This window comes from Lontra canadensis, unplaced genomic scaffold (genome assembly GCF_010015895.1).
Source record: "Lontra canadensis isolate GAN:19392208 unplaced genomic scaffold, GSC_riverotter_1.0 scaffold55, whole genome shotgun sequence".
NCBI lineage: Eukaryota > Metazoa > Chordata > Mammalia > Carnivora > Mustelidae > Lontra > Lontra canadensis.
The window spans coordinates 12,534,270-12,557,435 of NW_022631049.1; the positions used below are offsets into that span (position 1 = coordinate 12,534,270).

The window sequence follows — 23,166 nt, forward strand, 5'->3', positions numbered from 1 at the left end:
TGTATGTCTCTGAAATTAATAAGTTAATGAGAAGGGAGAATGCAATCTGTAAATTCTACTGTCCACAATCTCTCCTACACTTGTCCATGACATAGACTGAAAAGAGAATGTACTGATTAACACTAACTGATGACAGTTCAAATCCCCCAGGCAAAACTGTTCTCCCTTTTGTTTTTCCCACTTCTTCTGCAGACAGTTCTCATTCCTACATTTTCTCAATCTTCTAAGATTCAGTGCAAACACAATGACGTCTCAGATCGACAGCAACAGCAGACTTGGAACACAGCCTTAAACCAGAAAAGTCAGAATCAAAGCTAACTGAAGCAGCACAGGGATGATTTCCCTCAACCTGCCCTTACATGCCTAGTTGTAATGGGCAAATGGAGCCCCGCATATGAGACAACCTTGCAAAAAACTGCAAAAAACAAGGACGAGAGTCAATGAGTTGAGGCATTAAAAAAAGAAGAAACAACAGAGCAGAAAAGCTACAGACTTTCTGGAGGAGAATCCCTGAGAAAGAACTAGCGTACAAGGTGATCATGTATGAGGATAATAAATCTGGAGTATTGGGAGATGCAAGTTTTACGTCATAGAGAATAGAGGTTCACAAATTCCTCTGAAAATGCTGTGTGTGTCATTTTGTCTAACCCTTTCACCTTTGTTAGGTCTCACCAGGGTGAATGAGCCAAAATATGAGGAAGCTGTCACAAAGGGACAGGAGAATTTCTGACCCAAAGGAATTAAACTCAACTAGCAAACCCTGAATACCTCCTTTCAATTTCATTAGAGCTTCTTTTTTTTTTTTTTAAGATTTTATTTATTTGACAGACAGAGATCACAAGTGGGCAGAGAGGCAGGCAGAGAGAGAGGGGAGGAAACAGGCTCCCTGCCAAGCAGAGAACCCGATGTGGGACTCGATCCCAGGACCCTGGGATCATGACCTGAGCCGAAGGCAGAGGCTTTAACCCACTGAGCCACCCAGGCGCCCCTCATTAGAGCTTCTTACACTGGGGACAAGGAAATACCATAAATCCAAATCCAGTATCATCACATAACAACAAAAGAAATCCCAACAAGCACCAATGCTAAAAGAGAACCAGAGGACTAAGATGAAAACTGATTCTCTTGTTCATTTTCAAGTAAATCAGACCTCCAGATATTCCCCTTTCCTTCCTACGTGCCAAGCACCTTGGGAACAGTGGTGAAAAAAGACCTGGATTTTTAAACTATCTGCACACCAAATGAAATAACCTTTTAAAATGTCACAACTATTGGTCAGAATATTATTTTAATGGCCTGGTTAGACATCTTTAATGATATCCTCTGTTCCACAGTTTAAACAAATGAATTTTTGCTGTGAAACATAATTCCCAACAAATTCCTTCTCCTTATTTACCCAAAGAAGACATATAATGAATGATAGGCACTGGTCATTTTATTTTTTAAAAGATTTTATTTATTTGAGAGAGAGAGAGAGAACACAAGGTAGGGTGGGGAGGGCAGTGGGAGAGGGAGAAGTAGACTCCCTGCTGAGCAGGTAGCCCAAAACGGGGCTTGATCCCATGACTCCGAGATCATGACCTGAACTGAAAGCAGATGCCTAACTGACTAAGCCACCCAAGGCACCCCAGCACCAGTATTTTAAAAATTAAAATACTTCAACAAACATGCTGTAAATCCACACAGTTAAAAAAAAATTTTGTGTACAGCTGAAAGAGGTCTTCTACTTACTAGATATCTTTTCATTTGTTTCTACCATTTATAGAGGGGCAGGGGAGGTTCTTTTTGATACTATTTCTGCCTGAAAGGAAGATTGGCAGATTTCCTCCCACTTTCTACCTCACAAGTATCCTGTGTTTGTTGGCTTATAATTTATCAGTTCTTACTTTTTCAGCATTTCCCAGCTTGTGGAACTACGTAGCAGAAAGGACAGCTTTGTATTGGCAACTTTTTGTATGGGCAGTCCTACTCAAGATCCCAGTGTGACATGGCAGCACGTGCAAGTGACTGACCACAGAGGTCAGAGGTCACCAAACTACCACTGTTCTCTATATTTTAATTAGGCATGTTTTCTAAATAGGATAATTTTCTCGTCAGATCTTGAAATTTGGTATTCCCGAGTGAAAAATGTCAGAACAAACCCCTTATCTATCATTAGAGGGGGAAAAAAAGAGGTCCTTAGTTCTCTTCAATTCATAGGGTAATAATACAGTATTTATAGCTAAAGAAGAATAAGAAATTTTGTACTACTTCATTATGAATCAGTATTTACTTAAGATTGATAAGTCCTACTGAGTAAGCACGCTGATGTTTTTAAAGACTTTATGTATGCATGTGTGTATGTATGTATTTATAAAGCGCACGTGAGCAGGGGAGGGCAGAGGGAAAGAGAGAAGGAAAAACTCTCTAGCAGACTCCCTGCTGAGCACAGAGTCTTACTCAGGGCTCGATCTCACGACCCTGAGATCATGACCTGAGCCAAAATCAAGAGTCAGATGCTTAACCAACTGAGTCACCCAATACACTGACTTTTGACGTGATTCTGGAAGTTAGAGACAGAAAGATGACTAAACAAGAAGAGTCACAGAAGCCAGGGGAGCAGGCTATCAAGAAGGAAGGATTGGTCAACTCTATTAAACTCTGCAGAGATAGTGTTAACTCAGGCCTACAATGCCTGAGGGTCAGGGTAGGGGGGCAGAAGTGGGGATCGGTGACCTCAGGGAAAGCCAGTTCAGCAGAGAGACATAGGCAAAAACCAGACTGCACTGATCTGAGGAGTGAAAGTAAAGCAGGCTAAGGGAAGAAGGCAAATGCAACCTGCTTTTGAGAAGCCTGACTGTGAAGGGAAGAGGAAGAAGGCAGTAGTTACAATATGATAAAACGTTGAGAAAGTTTGGGGTTGTTTTTAAGATTCCAGAAATCTGACCAAGTATAAAGGGTGATACGGTCTCAGCCCAAGAATCTTTGTAGAGCCACAGAACTGTACCTAGAACTTCCTACTCTGTGTCTCTACTTACCTGCTACAAGAGCATTTCTAAGTCCAGAAATTCAAAACTGCAGTCATTACCTTTCTTCCAAAACCTGCTGCTCCTCCTGTATTTTTTATCCTGGTAATAGGATCTGTCGATGGAGGGACCCTGTGAAGAACCTGTCTTCCCCTACTCTTCTCTCTTACCTGCTCCACCCTGTGTTTTATCCACAACAAACTACTTATTGTTTCTCTACTGTCTTATTCTATTTCTGTAGTAGTGCTTTGTTCATGCTTCTCTCTCTACCTAGAATATCTCCCAACCCCATGTGATAAACACCTACTTATCTTTCAAGACTCTACTCAAAAATAAATAAATAAGACAGAATCAGCACATTCTTTAATGAGGCTTCTCCTGAATATGCCCGAACTTAATCATTTCTTCCTTCCCTCCCTTCCTTCCCTCCCTCCTCCCTCCCTTTCTTTCCCTCACTCCAATGGTTCCTAGATAGTCTTGCAGACAATTTATTTTTCCAAGTAAGCACAGAAACAAACAATTGTCATCTATTATTACCATCTCCCAGAATAACACCTTATACTAAAATAACTTAGACCCAAAATACCACAATTTCAGATTAAAAACACTTGTTCTGGATGTTAGCAACCTTACAGTAACTGTTTATGCTATACAATCCATACCTTTTTCACTGCACTCAAGACCCATGAAAATGGCAGTGTCCTAACAAACTATTCTCATTAACAGTTAAGATACTTGATTCTTCTCACACGAATGCCTCTGTTTGCTAGTTGATTAAGTTCCCGAGGAGCAAGTTTGGTGAATTATTACTCTTTGTAACTATAGTACAAAGTACTATGTTGTACAGCGCCCAGAATAAAATAGGTGCTCAATAAATACTTGTTGAGTCTAATGAAGAAAAAGCAATGTAGAAAGAAAAATGCTAAGAAAGGGGCATAGAAAGAAAAAGATCTTTGGAAAATAGCCACCAACTTGTAATTGAAGCTGTAGATGGATTGGTGATCTCTAAGCCAAAAGGATTCTTGACTTGTCTCATTTGCTTTTTGAAAACTCTTGTGTTGAACTGGGTCTCTTCTGAATTTCTCAAAATTACTGGAACATCCCAACCAAACCTGAAGAAAAATAAAAATAAAGTAATACATAATTCTAGCAAATGTTGAAACTTTGTTATATGTGAAGTATGTTGGGCTTCATTAATTATTCCTTTTAACACAAGTACCACAAAAAGAGATTAACTTATTCAGTTTACATTATATTACAGAATTAATCTAGAAGTGACAGATGAGAGGCCCCATGCAATATATTGTTCAGCTGTCTGAACTGACATACTCCTGAAACAAAGAGTTCTATTTTAATATTGTCGGTGATAACAAAGTAGTACAGTCATTAGAGATTAATTATACTTAATATGACAGCAAAAACATGATAAGAATTAGTGAACTTTTTACATGATATAAAAGCAAATTCATATTTAACATGCAGACTATCTGATATTATTTATGGGCCAGGAGAACTTTTATTTGAACACCAAATATAGCACTTCATTTATATAACATGTTTTCTACTTTTAAATTTCAGGTAAAGCTGTGAAAATGCACACTGAACAGATGAAAAGAAAAATGAAACGGACCCAACTCAATTCGTTATCAAGTTAGAAAGCAGCTAAGTTCACTCAATTAAAAAAAAGTAATTTAAGGGGCACCTGGGTGGCTCAGTGGGTTAAGGCCTCTGCCTTCGGCTCGGGTCATGATCTCAGGGTCCTGGGATCAAGCCCCGCATCGGACTCTCTGCTCTGCGGGGAGTCTGCTTCCCTCTCTCTCTGCCTGCCTCTCTGCCTACTTGTGATCTCTCTCTGTCAAATAAATAAATAAAATCTTTAAAAAGAAAAGTAATTTAAAATTAATAGGATGGCATTCATACTCTGATGCACTCTCTTCTCTCCAGACACTTAGCAGTGGTGGATAAAAAATAAACATAGAAATCAAAAAGACCCCACTGAAATGAGCAAACAAACCATGGTGTGTTGGAACAAAGGAACGGTAGTACTCAGTAATGAAAAGGAATAAATTATTGCTAGAGCCACATGGACAAATCTCAAAAACAACATCCTGAGCAAAAGAAGTCTTACACAAAGGAGTACATGCTCTATGATTCTGTAATATAGAATTTGAGAGCAGGCAAAACTAATTCATAGTAGAAATAAAAAACAGAGCAATGGTTGCATCTGAGGTGGGGGGAAGGGGTATGGACTGATCAGGAAATGGCATGAGGAAACTTTCTCTGGTGATGGTCATGTTGCATACCTTGCAAAGAGGTTTGAGTATAGATGATGCATTTAATAACACTGAAGACTCGTATATTTCATTGTGCATAAATATTACTTCGAAAGAAAAAAAGGGAACTATAAACAAAAATGCTGAGGGACACCTAGGTGGTTCAGTCGGTTAAGCATCTGACTCTTGGTTTTGGCTCAGGTCATGATCTCAGGGTCGTGAGATCAAGCTCCACATCAGGCTCTCTTTCCCTTTCCCTCTGCCCCTCTCTCCCTTTCCTACTCCCTCCCCCCAAATAAAACAAAACAAAACACCCAGACGTTGAGCTCCAGCTAATAATATGCAATGCTTTAGTGTTTATGGGAAGAGTAACAATTTACTTTGAAGTGATCAAGAAATAAGATGGACAAATATGAAATAAAGACTCTATACCAAAATATTGATTGTAGTACCTAAGTGATGGGCATATATATATTCATGGTATAATTTTTTCAAGTTTTCTGTATGTTTAAAAATTTTAATGATAAAATGGTAGGAGAAAAAGAGACATAGCGGGTTCAAAGACAATCTTTACAGTTCTAAAAAAGGGAAATAAATATAAAGTAATGAGTAAGGCTGATGCCAGGGTTTGATAGGTCCCAAGTCTGGCAGCAGGCAGTGGCAAGTAAGCCTTCACATAGTAAGAGGACTTTATAGGTTGTCCATTCAAAACAAGAGCCAGACCGAGGTTCATAATTTGAATCCAGGCGCTGGGTTAGGACAATATCAATATGGATGTCATTATAAGAGGCGTCTGGGTGGCTCAGTGGGTTAAGTGGGTTAAACTACCGGCTCAGGTCATGATCTCAGGATCCTGGGATCAAGCCCTGCATCAGGCTCTCTGCTCAGCAGGGCCTGCTTTCCCCCTCCGCCTCTGCCTGCCTCTGTCTATTTGTGATCTCTTTCTCTCTGTCAAATAAATAAATAAAATCTTTAAAAAAAAAAAAAAGAAATAAAGAAAGAAATGGCATTATAATACCTGTCCTTAACTAGGAGGCATCTAGGAATTGGATTGGAGACAATCGTAAAATGGCTAAACAGCAAGGGTGATAACAAAGGGTAGGGAAGAAAACTATTAAAATTAAGTTTGCAAACCAAAATTTCAAACCACTTCAATAAATCTAATGCCAAGAGAAGACCAATAAAAGTAACACACAGTATAAAGTTACACTCTAGGGGCGTCTGGGTGGCTCAGTGGGTTAAGCCTCTGCCTTCGGCCCGGGTCATGATCCCAGCAGCCTGCGATCCAGCCCTGCATCTGGGCTCTCTGCTCAGCAGGGAGCCTGCTTCCCCCTCTTTCTCTGCCTGCCTCTCTACCTACTTGTGATCTCTGTCTGTCAAATAAATAAATAAAATCTTTAAAAAAATTAACAGCCGGGGCGCCTGGGTGGCTCAGTGGGTTAAGCCACTGCCTTCGGCTCAGGTCATGATCTCAGGGTCCTGGGATCGAGTCCCGCATCGGGCTCTCTGCTCAGCAGGGAGCCTGCTTCCCTCTCTCTCTCTCTCTCTCTGCCTGCCTCTCTGTCTACTTGTGATCTCTCTCTGTCAAATCAATAAATAAAATCTAAAAAAAAAAAAAAAAAAAAAAATTAACAGCCATGCAAAGAGAAAGTATGACTCATAATGAGGAGAGAAAATAATCAAAAAGAAATAGACCCTATAAATGACAGGTATACTAGAACTAGTAGACAAGAACATTGAAATAATTGTTATAACTATACTCCATATTTTCAAAAAAGTAAGTAAAGATTGAGCATACTACATGGAGATGTGGAAAATATTTTAAAAGATCCAAATCTATTTCTGAAGATGAAAAAATACAATATTGGAGATGAAAAATACACTGGATGAAATTAATAGCTGACTTAACATTATAGAACAAAAGATTAGTATATTTGAAGACTTATCAACAGAAAGGATCCAATATGAAACAGAGAGAGGAAAAAAAAGGCTAGACAAAAAAAAAACCCAAATCACCCAAAACATCATTGAGCTGAAGGACAACTTCATGCAGTTTGCAGAGAAAGGGCAGAGATGCACAAGAAAACTACAGATGTGTATCACTCAGGAAAATAGACGCAAAACTTTTTTTTTTTTAAGTTGTTTTTTTTTTTTTAAATCACAAGTAGGCAGAGAGAGAAGGAAGCAGGCTCCTGGCCAAGAAGAGAGCCCAATGTGGGGCTTGATCCCAGGACCCCGGGATCATGACCTGAGCTGAAGGCAGAGGCTTAACCCACTGAGCCACCCAGGTGCCCCGACACAAAACTTCTTAACAAAATGTTAACAAATGGAATCCAACAATACGTTAAAAGGCTAATATATTATGACCTAATGATGGCTTAACATAGCATTAAAAATTTAACATAACTCACCATATTAACAGACTGAAAAAGAAAAACTACACAATCATCTCAATACATGCAGAAAAAGCACTTGTTCAAATCCAATGTCTCATCCTGATAAAAACTGTCAGCAAACCAGGAACATAAAGGAACCTAACCTGGTAAAGGACAGCGATAAATATGTAGAGCTAACATCGTACTTAATGAAAAACTGCTTTCCTCCTAAAATCAGGAACAAGACACTTAATAGCTATGTGTCCTTAGGCAATCGCTCAACCTTTGTGTAATTAGTTTCCCATCTGGAAACCTTTGTAACAGAGTGTGGCACTAAGTAAGTGCTAGTGATGATAATGCCGATGATGGAGTAGACACAGGGGTTGGCAGAAGAGCTAGAGGGAAAGAACAAATCCAGTAATTTCTCCTTTTTGAACCTCAGAATCAGTTACCCCGCAGTCACTGTGTCCACTGCCCAACACTGCCCCAGTGCCTTTTAGCGGTTAAGTCAGGAATGTGAAATGGTAGGACACAAGATATAATCTTCCCATGAGAGCCATAAGATAACACCTCCCTCTTCTTTCCTTCATCCCTTGGAGTGAAAAAAAACAAGGGGAGAAAACACCATTCTATGCTATGCATACTCATTCTATTTCCTGGCCCCTTCATCATTTTAATTCTTCCTACCGTCCACTTACCCCCCCCTTTTTTTCTTTACCCCCACTGCCTTGCTCCTTACACCCACACTACCAACAGTAAATACTGGAATTCAGAGCTCATTTTGTTCAGTTCTACTGTAGGTTCAACCATTATATTTCAGGTATTTTATCAAATTGTACCTAACATTTTCTTTTCTTCTTTTTTTTTTTTTTTTAAGATTTTATTATTTGACAGAGAGAGAGAGAGAGAGATCACAAATAGGCAGAGAGGAAGGCAGAGGGGGAGAGGGAAGCAGTCTCCCCGCTGAGCAGGGAGCTTGATGTGGGCTCCATCCCAGGACCCTGGGATCATGACCTGAGCCGAAGGCAGAGGTTTAACCTACTGAGCCACCCAGGCGCCCCTTACATTTTCAATTAAAGAATCTTTAAAGGTATAGGAGTCAGAAACCCAAAAAGCAGGGCTTTGGAGAAGTATCTGGAAGCAGCCTTTTGTGAGCACAGAATTCCTTTGCAATTGCTTTATTTATTGTATGTCAACTACACATCAATAAATAAATTTTCAAGAAAAAAGTATGCTTTATTTATTCTATGATTTATCTGGTTTTAATATAGAAAGTATTATTTCTCCAAATCTTTATAAAACATCAGTGTTGTAGGAAGATATACCATATCTATTCTGTGGCTTTGAATCCACTTGGGAATGGAAGAGATAACTTGCGATGTAAAGTGTGCTTCTTCTTAAACACGCTTATCCAAGGCTGCTGCGCCCAGTATCATATCAAGAGCTGCCAAACCACACCTATTATATATATTTTTTAAAGATTTTATTCATTTATCTGACAGACAGAGATCACAAGTAGGCAGAGAGGCAGGCAGAGAGAGAGAGGGGCAAGCAGGCTCCCTGTGGAGCAGAGATCCCGATGTGGGGCTCCATCCCAGGACCCTGGGATCATGACCTGAGCCAAAGGCAGAGGCTTTAACCCACTGAGCCACCCAGGCGCCCCTTACCTCAATATCCTTACGCTTTGAGGGAAACAAGTGTTGGGGAGTGAGGGAGGATAGAATTCACTGTATACTAGAGTGACGTTGCACACAGTCTGACCACACCTCTCCAAAGCATTATGTTTAATGTAGTCTGAGATCATGCAAGCTGGTTTTGGGGCAGTTGACACACAGCTGACTCATGGTGAACTTTCAGCCTACTATAATCCTAAACCTTTTCACATACCTGACCCAGCATGAACTTCCTCATTTTTGCACAAAAATTCACAACTTCCACAGTTTTAACCTGCTCAATGAGGATCAATGTTTCTATCCTTAACATATTACTCAAAAGCCTATATGCAGAGATGACCTGAAATAAGGTTAAAAATTGGAGACTGGTCAAATAGTAATCCATGATTGGTGCTGAAAAATAGTTCTGTGAAATACTAGTAAACAGACCCAATGACGTTTCTCTGGTCACCATCCTAACATTTGGTCTTTTCCACATTTTTAAAAAAGATTTTATTTATTTATTTGTCAGACAGAGAGAGATCACAAGTAGGCAGGCGGGGGTGGGGAGTGGGGGGAACAGGCTCCACATTTTTAAAAAAGATTTTATTTATTTATTTGTCAGACAGAGAGAGATCACAAGTAGGCAGGCGGGGGCGGGGAGTGGGGGGAACAGGCTCCCCGCTGAGCAGAGAGCCCAATGCAGGGCTCAGGGCTCGATCCCAGGACCCTGAGATCATGACCTGAGCTGAAGGCAGAGGCTTAACCCACTGAGTCACCCAGGTGCTCCTTTTTCCACATTTTTAATAAAAAACTAGAATAAAGACGTTGATGCCCTGTATATCAGATCACAGCTGATACGACATTACAAGGAATAATAAAATAAAATAGTAAAAGAGAAAACTGACACGTTTTCTCTTCAATTTCTTTTCAATCTTTTCAATCTATCTTTTCAATGATAAATTCATCTTTATCTTTTTCCACTTGAAGTCAAGTTGGCAATTGTTTGTAATGACATACCAACTAAACAAATGCTTCTAAACATTCATTACTTTCTTTTACCTAAACTTTGTCCCCCTTTTTACCTTAAAGAGGATTTTCTACTCTCTTTCCTTTACTGTTACAATTTTATACTTATTCCTCCTGGATTTTTCTATAATTCTGTTTTTCCCCATTTTTAAAAAAAATTCTGTTTATTTATCTGACAGAGAGAGAGAAAGCATGCATGCACAAGCAGGGAGGAATGGCAGAGGGAGAGCGAGAAGCAGACTCCCCACCAAGCAGGGAGCCGGATGCAGGGCTCCATCCCAGGGTCCCAGGATCATGACCTGAGCAGAAGGCAGACACCCAACTGACTGAGCCACCCAGGCACCCCTGCTTTTTCCCATTTCTAAATTGTTTATTATACTTGTTCATAATGTTTAAACTTCTAACACAGCAATAATCTGTGGACCTCCAGTTCTTTTTTTTTTAAAGATTTTTATTTATTTATTTGACAGATAGAGATCACAAGTAGGCAGAGAATCAGGCAGAGAGAGAGAGCGGAGGAAGAAGGCTCCCCGCTGAGCAGAGAGCCCATTATGGGGCTCGATCCCAGGACCGTGGGATCATGACCCGAGCTGAAGGCAGAGGCTTTAACCCACTGAGCCACCCAGGCGCCCCTGGACCTCCAATTCTGACCACATTTTTTTCTTATTGCTTACATAATGTCTTATGTAGCATACACTTCCAAAGCTTTTAATCAGAGGCTGAATTGGTAGACCAGACCTCCTTTCCTTGTGTCTGGAATCTCATAGAGCTCCTCGTGAATAAAGGTTACTTTGAAGATAAAATTTTAGGTTCAGCAATAAACAATTTTTATTACCCCTTCAGCTCTGAGTCCTCAAGCCAATCAGAAAACAGACATGCAATTGTTAATTTAGGGGGCCTTCTCTCCACGGTGATCTCCCAAAGATGGTCTCATGCAGTAGCTGGATACTGACACTGGATCAGGATATAAAAGCCATTCGTGGGTAAACTCAGAGGACTGTCTCTGAGGGAACTGCTGTGCTAATGATAGGACTTTGGGACAATGACCCAGTCTTGAAAACTCTGTGCCTTTACTTGTAAAATGAGGGTTTAAAATAAGTGACCTTAAGGCCCTCCGAAGACTTGAAATGTTGTTTCTAACAGCTTCGTGTTTTCTTCTAGACTCCTCTAAAAAAAATCTTGCCAATGCAAGGGTGGAGTATTGTGCACTCTGAACAAATACAAACCAGTCATGTTCTTTTCCTAAGGAAGAATCTGTACCTCATCACAAACCTCATCATACACAGACATCCTACTGCATTCAACAAGTGAGATGAGAAAGAGTCAAGGTCAATCTATCAGGTAGGATTGGCCGGAGACAGAAGCCACATCTATTATTTTAATGTAAAGAATCTAATATACAAAGAATTGTTAATCAAGTACTAAAGACTGAAAATGCAAGAAGGAGACATGAGGTGTCCTAGCACGAAGCAGTTATCACTCCTAGGATAGGGAAAAACAAAGGGAAGAGTGGGGATGATGATGATGATGATGATGATTTAAGATTTTATTTCTTTATTTGACAGAGAAAGACACAGTGAGAGAGGGAACACAAGCAGGGGGAGTGGAAGAGGGAGAAGGCTCCCCGCCAAGCAGGGAGCCCGATGTTGGGCTCGATCCCAGGACCCTGGGATCATGACCAGAGATCATGACCAGAGCCAGACGCAGACACTTAACATCTGAGCCACCCAGATGCCCCATAGAGTGGGGATTATTACAATTTAGAAGCTTAGATAAGGGATCCCCCAGAGCTGGCATGCAGACTTTTGTGGTAGGAGTGCTGCCAGCTGGCACTGATTCCGCTGAAGGAGTGTGATGAGGCTAGTTCTAGGAAAAATTGTCAACTAAAATAAACTGCTGCTACTCAGGTCAACTGCCAGTGGCAGGGCAAAGGTCAGTGCCTCAGGAATGCAGACCAGGAAAAGGAAGCAAACTGTTAAGAGGAAGTCCCTTCTTCCTCCTCCAGCCTTCCTGTTTCTTTCTAGCATCGTCTACTGGCAGATTCTAATAGGGAGCAAACGATAAGAGGAACATACAAAGTCCCCGTCCCAGTATTACCACGCAGAGTACAGAAGAGCATGTTTGCTTCTGAGAGACAACAGCTTTTGAGAAAGATCTGGAGGATGATTTAGAGTATGTCCTGTGGCAGCACAGAAGGTTACAGGGTCCTTTCTCTAGGGGACCCAACCTCCCCTTAATCAGACATTCCAGGTCTATGGATTGGCTTATATCTATAAACTGGGTGAAAGGTGGTAACAGGCCATTGTGACCACTCAAGTCAGGTTTCTGGCTCCAGACATGGAGTTTCTCCTTCTATGTAGTTCATGTAGCATTTTAGTAGGCTGCCCATCTATTTTATTCCTAGAGACACTCTAATCCATTAGCCACTGCCAAAAATCCTTGTGAGCCAAAACATTCTCTGCTCTGTCCTCTACTGCCCATTATGGAACATATGTCCACCTTGACTCTGGTGAGGTGCCACTGGACCTCAGGTCAGGAGCTCCCACCATCACAAACAGCCTAGAGAGAACAGAGATTTTCAAGGATACAAGTCTCCTCTCGGCAATTTATTTCTCAGTGCCCTCATGAAAAATGTGTCTTCTGTGAAGTCTTAAAGGGTGCAGTAGGGGGATGGGTGTGCAGGTTGCACATAATAAATCCAGTCCAATATTCTTATCTTTCTAAATCGTTAGATTCTTTCCTCGTTATGCCAGGAGTCAAGGTCAGTCCTCTAGCACCTTAACCTTATTACATATAGGCCACCACTGAGTCCAAGTTTCAGTCAACCACATCTGAGTTAATACCTTAGATTCAGAATTTCTTGAGAACACACCCAGATCAATAAATTTTATCTCCAGCACCTAGGTTGCTCAATTGGTTAAGCATCTAACTCTTGGTCCCAGCTCAGGTCTTGATCTCAGGGTCCTGAGTTCAAGTCCTGCCTTGGGCTCCACACTGAAGTGGCGCCTACTGAAAAATAAAGAAAGAAAAGAAAAGAAATAAATTCACTTTATCTGATTTACTGTTACATTCTATCCTTCCTGGCCTAATCTATTTACAATCAATTGTTCGCGATGGCACAAATTAGCAAAATTTTGCACATCTTTTAGAGGCTAAGCTCTTTCCAACCAAGCTGGATTTTGTTCCTGTCCTTTGGAACATGAAGAGATCTGGGCCTCACGGAAAAAGGTTATAAAGATAGGTCTTGAGTATAGACATCCTTTGCAAAGCAATTACTCTAGGAAAGGTTATAAAGGAGAGTCAGAATGACCGGGGTTTCAAGACTCTCAGTTTTATCCAAGCCAATTCAGATGTTCCCATACCAAGTCTCAGGGGTCTGGTTCTTTCCACTCAGTGTCCTCAATGAGACATCGACAAGGCTGTATAATTCTATTAGCAGCACAATTAAAACTGTGTTCAATGTTTAGTTCTGTGGCTACATGAAATAAAGTGCTTTAGGACCCAGAACCTCTCTGATTCTCTAAGGGTTGCCCTGAGTGTTTTAAGATGTTAGCTTATCATTTTCTTTCTGTAAGGGCTCCAGTGATCTGAGAAGCAACCATTCCATCCATCCCTCAGTCCTTATAGTCAAAAAGTGCTTTAGCCACATTAAACACTTCAGAAATCATTTTATCACAATCAATCAAAGGCAGTAATATGATGAATCACTATGCAAGTAATTGCCATGGATTACTAGGACCTTATATCATGTTGGCAAGGAGCCAAAGATGTGACCAAAGCAATCACTGAAGCCCATCTTTGAAAGCTTCCCCCCCGCCCCGGGGTTTCCAATTGTAGTAACAATTTCTTTATTAATACCTTTTGTAAGTCCAACCAGGAGACCAAAACCACAAAGGCTATTTTAACAGAGGGAATTTAATATGGTTAATTGTTAACCATATGCTGAAGAACTGAAAACGCTAAAAGGGGACAGTGAGCATCATAGAAGTAGTACCAGTAGGAAGCTGCTATCACTCCAAAACAGGAATAAAGAGAATTACTTCAGCAGAGAAATTTGGAGCAAGGACTGCCATGGAGCTGGGACTCAGATCTGAGGAAATGGTATTGATATCTTTGAAGGGGTGTGATGGGTTAGTTCTAAGAGAGTGGAAACCTACAAATTGGAAAAACTGGGGCCAACTGTTAATGCCAGAGTGAGGCACTATCACTGTGGTGAGACAGACAAGAAAAGAATCACACAGGAAGCAGCAAGCCCTTTTGTCCTCTACCCTTCCACTCACCCTCCCCTGCTGGCAAAGCCTGCTAGGCAGTCAGCTAGCAAAGAAGAAATGTGGTTTGGAGGTGCTGCCCCAGATTCACAAAACAGAATCTAAAGGGGTGCTACGAAGCTGAGGGACAATAGCTTAATAACCTGTAGTCAAGAGGAAGCAGGGGGCAGCTGCAGAGTTAGGGTCCCCGATTATATGAAAGTGTTAAAGGATGTATGGCATTTTGGTCTCCTTTCTGCACAGCACCTGGCAAATAGCAAGAACTTAATAAATGTGAGCTATTAGAGCTCACAAAACCACCAAGAGTTAAAGAGAAATACCATACTTCAGTGGCACGATTCTTTGCTATTGCTATTGGGATTCAGATGTTCCTGTTCTATCTCCACTCCCACACAGTGCAAGCAGACAAGGAGAACAGGAGAAAGAAGCAGTGGAAAAGAAAATCAGAGCAGTACTGAGATAAAGGCGAAGACACAAACCAATAGGGATTATATTTTGGGAGGTTAAAAAAACATGACACAGGTGAAAAGCATAGTGGATTCATGGGTTTACCTTCTGGCTGGGGTACTATCAGAAAGTTGCTTTTATGAGATCTACATGGTTTTCTTTGTTGCTATTCGATGTACCCGTTGCCTTGGCTTATGTTAGCAAATAAACACTAGTAAAAAGTTTACCTATATAGACAAAGGTAACCCAGCTAAAGGGAATGGTTGAGTTAGGTTCAAGATAACTAGATAGAAAGTGATTGGGACTTACACGGTTTCACCAATACTTAGCCCAGACTTCCAAAAATTCTAGTTATCTGGCCTACCACCCTTCAAAGTTATACCCAAATGGAGTGGTTAGGCAGTCATTACATTTTCAAAACAAGTCCTAAACTTGGCAGAGACAGAATTTGCATCTAGGTCTGTCTGACTCCAAAGTCTGTCTCTTAACCAGTACAAACATGAGGTCATGAGGTTCCTGACTACCCTTACCCACAGATACTGCCATCATTAGCCATGTGGCCCTCACTCATTTTCCTCTTCCCAGTACTATACCTAAGATATCTAATTATCTGGCCTACAGAAAATTATTTTTTTTAAAGATTTTATTTATTTATTTGACAGCACAAGCTGGCAGAGGGGCAGGCAGAGGAAGAGAGAGAAGTAGGTTCCCCACCAAGCAAGGAGCCCGATGTGGGGCTCGATCCCAGGACCCTGGGATCATGACCTGAGCTGAAGGCAGCCGCTTAACCCACCGAGCCACCCAGGCATCCCCAGAAAATTAAAATTTAAGGATAAAATGCAATGGTCAACTAGTTACCTATTTTTCTTAATGGAGGAATATCACTTTTCTTTAAGAGAAAAACACTGACATTATAGTCATTAAGAAATCGTGCGTTAAGACTGCTTTACTCACTTAGGCAACGAAGTTGCAAATTCCAATTACAAACTTTCTTGAAATGAACACTAAATAGCAGTGAAATTTGGTGAGTCAAGAATAACAAATTGTGTAAGACTGGTTTTAGTCTTCTCCCACCCACAAACAAGGAATTTTGTGTTCAACAGCTGGCAGGGTGAGAGGCAGTATGGAAATATTAAGACTGGGCTTAGTTTCTCAAGAAGGCATATAGTTTCAGAAATTAACAAGGGCTTGTTTCCTTTCTGTAAAGTAATCCTATATATATGATCAAAGGGTATTTTAAGATTCGTTTTACACAGGCAGATCTATTCACTAACACGCTTCCTCTGTCTCTCTGCTCATGCTGTACCCCTGAGATGTCTTCTATTCTCTACCATACAGACTTAACTTCATTTATTTCTCAAAACACTGATTCTTCAAAATCGAGCTCATTTTTCCCTCCCCAATGGATGAATTAGTAAGATGGTTTCAACTAGCTGTATTTATAAGGCTTCTCTAAACGATACAATGGCATCTCCTCAAAAGAGAAATTTTAGAATCTCTGAGCTAGAACAATCGCTCAAGGATTATCTAACAGTCTATTCTCCCTGTCTCCAATGCGTAAACTGCCCCTACCCGTTAATGTAACTTATCCCAAAGGTCTTTTCCAGCTCTAAAATTATGACTTCACAGTTCCACCAACTAAATATTACTTCAAAAGGCGTGGAATGTATCTAGAAACCATTAAATTCTCAAACGGTAACGGAGTTCAGTTATAAGTTACGCTCAAAGATCTGAGGCCAAGTCCTCAATTCTGGTGAGAACAACAATCAGCTGTGCTTACTGTCCACGTCTGTGCACTGTACCGCAGGTGACCGATTCACCCCGGGCACACCGTAGGCCCCAATCCGGGACAGAAGCCTGCTGGTCAAGCACTCTATCCCAACACCGAGACCAGGCCCTGACAGACCGCTTTATCTCTTAGAAACAAAGCTGGGTAAAATACCTCGACCCGGCACCACCCCTAGATACCCGCAGCGACGGGGACGACACAGCGATGCAGAGCAGTGAGGCAGGTGCACACCGCACCTCGTTGGGCTCCCGGAGCCAGTCGGAGTTCGCGACACCAGCTTCCCCACAGCGCCGGGCGCCCCAGCCCCGCTGGATCCCCCCGGCGCCGATGCACCCCTCCTCCGCTGCCCTCCGCGACCACCACTACCCCAGCTGTCCGCCCCTACGTCCCTTGTTTCTAATCATGGGGCACTTACCATCCCAATACCAGGCCGGTGGTCACGATGAAGCAAGTAAAGACCACTGCGATGTAGAAAAGCGGCGAATACTCATACAGCGTTACTAGAAACACCGCAGCCATCAGGATGTCCTACACTGAGCGGAGCTTCAGCCGCCCAGCCCGGCCCACCCGGCCGGGGTAAAAGCCACTACGGAGCCTCGGAGCTGACAAACTTTGTGGATACGCACTCGCCCGGGGTTCTAGGGCTAGACGTCGGGGCAACCTCGCCGGCTGCGGGAGCCGGAGTGCCAATCACGACGCCGCCTGCAGGGCTCGCCCCGCCCCTCTAGCTCCCGTCCCGAGCTATTGGCTTCGCAGAGGGGCGGTGCCCGGACTGACTCACGGGATTGGTACCCGGAGAGCGTCCGTCTGTCTTAGCGGTGAAGGCTTTTCTGCCGCAAATTCTAAACACGCATCGCGGCCAAAGCTGTCCAAGGCTCAGGTAAGGTTTTTCTGATGACACAGAGAGGAGGCACGGTCCGAAATCCACGTCACAGAGTCTAAATCCCGCATATTGGATCCGCGGCAAATTTGAGAGGAGAAGAGCCGGCATCTTGGGTTCTACAAAGCGAAGTAGTCCCGCACCTGCTCTTGTTTGATCTAGAAAAGTTACTATTAGAGACTAGGAAAGACCAGAAGGAATCTCACAAGCGGTTTATACGAGCCTTATCGGCCTTCTCAAGTTGGATTTAGTGATAGACGAAAATTAGCGTTGCGTATCGGGATTCTCATAGAAGTACATCAACTGTCCGCCCACTCCCCTTCCTTTTCTCCTCCCCCCACCGCCCTCAAATTAGAATTAGATATTTGAATTTTTTCTATTCATTTTTACTTTAACAATAATTTAAAATATGTATGTATGTATGTATGTATGTATGTATTTTTTAGCTAGAAGAAGCTTTTAAATAAAGGAGCGAAATGCTTATTCCTTCTCCTCCTTCCTGTTCAGCCAGCTCCATCAAGGTAGCCTCCCGGGGAGTCTCTCACACCTCCCCTGAGAGCTCAGCGGTTTGCGTTTAGCTCTTGGCCACACCCAGTTACCACAGAGACAGGGGAACGTAGTCTTTTATTCCGAGCAGCAACACCCCTTGCTACAAATTAGGGTTTTGTTATCAAGGAAGAAAAGGACAGAGGACCATGGGGTAGATAAGTAGTACCCCCTTCACACTCCCAAATCACTAGTAAAATCAATGCTGGAGAAAGATGAGATAAATTTGTTTTATGGCTTCACAGGTCTTTTGGGAAATGATCCTGTATTGTATGGAGTAGTGTATATGTTGTATATGTATGTAGTAGTAATATATGTATGGAGTGACGCTGTGTAACAACTTGGTTCAACAACATAATTTTTTTTTAAGATTTTATTTATTTGACAGAGATCACAAGTAGACAGAGGGGCAGGCAGAGAAAGGAGGAAGCAGGCTCCCCACCGAGCAGAGAGCCCGATATGGGGCTTGATTCCAGGACCCTGGGATCATGACCCGAGCCAAAGGCAGAGGCTTTAACCCACTGAGCCACCCAGGCGCCCCCAACAACATAATTTTTAACAACTACATATATGATAGTATATAGTTTATCACTGGACAATTTTTTTATCATAAACAACACTGCAATGAACATTTTTTTAAAAAGATTTTACTTATTTATTAGAGAGAGAGAGAGAGAGCACAAGCAGGGGAAGAGGCAAAGGGAGAGGGAGAAGCAGGCTCCCCGCTGAGCAGGGAGCCGGACAGGGGGCTGATCTCAGGACCCAGAGATCATGACCTGAGTGGAAGGAAGATGCCCAACCCACTGAGCCACCCAGGCGCCCCTGCAATGAACATTCTTAAAGCTAAATAATTTCCTTAGGTGAATTCCTAGAGGCGGAACTTTTAGTTCAAAAAGTTTGTATGTTTTAAGCCTTTAGGGAAGCAATGCTCTCCAGAAATACCGTGCTGGTGTATGCTTCCACACTTTCATCCTCAGTTTTGCGATCATTTGATATTGTCACTTTAAAAACTTGGCCAGTGGGAAAGGCAATTTTATTTCAATAAACTATCGATAAATAGTTTTCATAATGAAAACAGGGAATTCCAAGTTAAAGTGGCATATTAAACATATGCCTGTAATTTTGCTCTGTCCCCAAACTCTACTAAAACTACAGTAAAGGGATGTAAAAAATAAATCAACAAAAACAAGAACAGGAAATAAAATAACAGCAGCACATACTGGAAAATAGAAAACAGGTGAACAAGGATTATTCACTAACCAGACTCAACTTAAAACTGACTCAACTTGATTTACACTGAAGAATTCTCAAAAGGAACAGGAACTAACACAAATTTGGATATCTGCTTTGGATATCTGGATATTCATTTGGATATCTGGATATCTATTTGGATATCCATTTGGATATCTGCTACAACTATTCAAACTTGTCACTTTACTTCCAACATTGATTCTTTCTAACATATAATACACAATACACAGTGCTGGCAAAAAAATTTTTTAACATGTATCTTAATTTTTAAACATTATTTTATTCCACCATCTCAAATCCTTGATTGCCATGCTATATATCCTTGAAGATGAAGTATTGAGTTCCTTGTTTGACATACCCACCCACTTACCTCTTACTTACTCACTCACAAAATGTTTATTGAGTGTCAGGTATGTGCCAGACACTGTAGAAGGCATTAGGATACAATAATAAGCCAAAATGACATATCTCTATTCTAATGGAGTTTATCATCTAATGGAAAAGACAAACAATCATAGAACCTTGGGGGCACCTGGGTGGCTCAGTGGGTTAAAGCCTCTGCCTTCGGCTCAGGTTGTGATCCCTGGGGTCCTGGGATTGAGCCCCACATCGGGCTCTCTGCTCAGCGGGGAGCCTGCTTCCTCCTCCTCTCTCTCTCTGTCTGCCTCTCTGCCTACTTGTGATCTCTGTCTGTCAAATAAATAAATAATAATTTTTTAAAAATCAAAGAACCTTAAACAAAATATAAAGGCTCAATTATAATAAGTGCTATTAAAAAGAGATACATGAGCTATGAACGCATATAATGGGAGAATGGTGAAGCATAAGGAAAATTTGGAAAACCTTCCCTGAAAAACAGATGATTGAGCTGAGAGCTGATGGAGAGAGGAACAAGAGGGGAGGAAAGGAACGGGAGGGGAGAAAGAATTTAGGACAGAGCTCTAGCATGTGCAAAGGTCCTAAGGTGGGAGAAATCATAGCAAACCTGAGAAAATGAAAAGCCAATGTGACTAAAGCATGGAGTGAGGAGGAGCATGTGGGGTATGAAAAGGAGAGATAAGTAGGGCCCAGACCATATGTGAGTCTTCCTATTTTAACTACTCAACTGTACCCTTAGAGCAATGAAAATCTACTGATATGATTGAAGAAGGGGCATGTTATGGACTGAATTATATCCCCCTAAAATTCATATGCTGAAGTTCTAGACCCCAGTATAACTGTATTTGTAGATGGAGCCTTTAAGGAAGTAATTAAAGTTAAATGGGGTCATAAGGGTAGGATGCTAATTCAATAGGACTAGTACCCTTATTAAAAAAGAGAGAGAGAGAGAGAGAGAGAGAGAGAAACCAGAGATTGCTCTCTGTGTGCAAGTGTATACAGTGAAAAGTCCATGTGGGACACAGTGAGAAGGCAGCTGTCTGCAAACCAAGGAGAGTGTTCTCTCCAGAAAACCTGCTGGCACCTTGATCTTTGACTTCTCACCTCAAGGACTGTGAGAAAATGAAATTCTTTTGTTTTAGCCACTCGGTCTGTGGTGTTCAGTTATGGTAGCCAGGCAGACTAATACAGGGAGTGACATTCTGTTTGCATTTTCAGTCATTTTGGATATTGTGTAGAAAACTTATTGGAAGGAGGTTAGGATGGATATAATTGAATATGGGGATATCAATTAACAGATTCTTTAAAAAGTTCAGGCAATTTTGGCTCAGGTCATGATCTCAGGATCCTGGGATCAAGCCCCACATCGGGCTCTCTGCTCAGTGGGGAGCCTGCTTCCCGCTCCCTCTCTCTGCCTGCCTTTCTGCCTCCTTGTGATCTCTCTCTGCGTCTAATAAATAAATAAAATCTTTAAAATAAATAAATAAAATAAAATAAAATAAAAAGTCCAGGCAAAAGTATTGGTAACTCTAACTAGGATAGGGACGGGGACTTGCAGTGAAGTGGATTATTAGTTAGAAATTATTGCATTTGTAAGTGACAAAACTTGAAACAAAACAGTAATTCACTTGAGATAGAGATGTGTTTCTCTTTCAGGTGAAAGTCTGGAGGTGGGTCCAGGCAGGACTGATATAGTGCACAGTGCAAGAGACCCAGGCTTCTGTTTTCCTTCACCGTGCGAAGCCCCCATTCCCAAGGTCACCTTATGGTTCAGGATGCGTGTTGTAGCTCCAGCCATCATTTCCATACTCTTGCTACCAGCAAAGAGGTAAGAGAGGGAGAAGGAGAGTACTTCTGTTTAAGGAAACTCTAAGGAGGCACCACTTATTCCACTGGCCACAGCTCAGCCTCATGCCCACCTTTAACTGGAAGAAAGGTTGGAAAATACAGTCTCCGTTCTGGGCAGCCACCTCTACTGTTGAATGCTATTGCTTCTGTTCAAGGTGGTACAGAGCCAAATGCAAATCCTAGGAGGGGCAGAGGGAGAGGGAGAATCTTAAGCAGGCTCCATGCCCCATCGAGGAGCTGAACAATGATGCGGGGCTCCATCTCACAACCCTTAGATCATGACTGTAGCCTAAATCAAGAATTGGATGCTTAACTGACTGGGCCCCCAGGCGCCCCTCCTTTCCTTCTTTCTTAAAGAGAAAGTGGACTGCCAATTTCAGTCTCTTCAGCTTCTCCAGTACCATACCTATTTGGATGCTTTACTCCAACCCCCTCCAGTCCCCACCCCCTTCCCATTCTGAGACTGCAGCCTGGAGGGGAAGCCTACATCAGTACAGTATGGCCTGATGTACTTAGTCAAGCCCCACCTTCTTGCCATGCTCCAGCACATTGGAAGGGAAAGCCTTCCCCTCCTTAACACTCTGCAAATACAGGCCTTCTGTCCTGGCCTCAGTTTCCTCTACCACATGGCACAGACTGAATGCCACTTTGAGTTTTGCCATGGTCTGGATTTTGAATTGTTAGTGGAGCTTTAAAATTTCTCAGTAGTTTCTGGCTTTTTCTAGATTACTGTGTTTTTGGGGATTCAAAAATCCTATTTTGGTAGCCAAAAGCTGCTTGCTTTCTTTTGCATTCCCAGCATCACAGTTCTGTTTATCCTTTGAGGCTTATGCATGCTTCTGACTGACCAAGGAGGAAGTCGCATAAGAGAAATGCAAGTAAATATTAACATGTTTTTAAAAATTATGATCTGCATTATATAATTTTCTTGGAGCTGCTAATCCTTTCATTTTCTATGGTCTCTCTATAGCCTACATTATTTCTTGGAAGGGCAAATTTATGTCTATGTGAAGACACCAGTAGGAACATAATAATCATCATAACTCTGAGTTTCAATCTTTGAGACTATTGCCCAAAAGAATTGAAAGAATGTGCAGTTGGGTATAATCCCATAGATAGGAATTGTGAAAAATCTTGTATGTAGTACCTCGGCATAACCTGACTCCTAGTAGTCCATTGAACTTCCAAGTCCCTCTAATAAAAACTTCTCATGGTCTTAGTGGTTGGGCTTCATCATCTATGTATATACTATGTGACAGGAGGCTACCTGAAACTCATTCCAACTGAGCTGACACTGATGATTTATGTGGTACCTGGTCTGTGGACCAAAGCTTAGGACATTCATCTAGAACAGTGGTTCTTGACTGGGGTTGCTTTTCCACCTCTGTGCCCCGGCAACATTTGGCAATGTCTGGACACATTTTG

At 41.8% G+C, this 23,166-nt stretch overlaps 1 protein-coding gene across 1 annotated transcript in view; it reads right to left on the reverse strand.

Annotated features, from left to right (window-relative positions):
- The window catches only part of CGRRF1 (cell growth regulator with ring finger domain 1), a 30,351-nt gene extending 12,870 nt beyond the window's left edge, over nucleotides 1–17,481 (reverse strand). The window contains exons 1-2 of the mRNA XM_032875349.1: nucleotides 17,254–17,481; nucleotides 3,978–4,117 (exon numbers count right to left, since the gene is read on the reverse strand). Coding sequence (XP_032731240.1) covers nucleotides 3,978–4,117; nucleotides 17,254–17,357 — 244 coding nt within the window. The 5' untranslated portion in view covers nucleotides 17,358–17,481. The remainder of the gene's footprint in view (nucleotides 1–3,977; nucleotides 4,118–17,253) is intronic.
- Nucleotides 17,482–23,166: the final 5,685 nt, after the last annotated feature.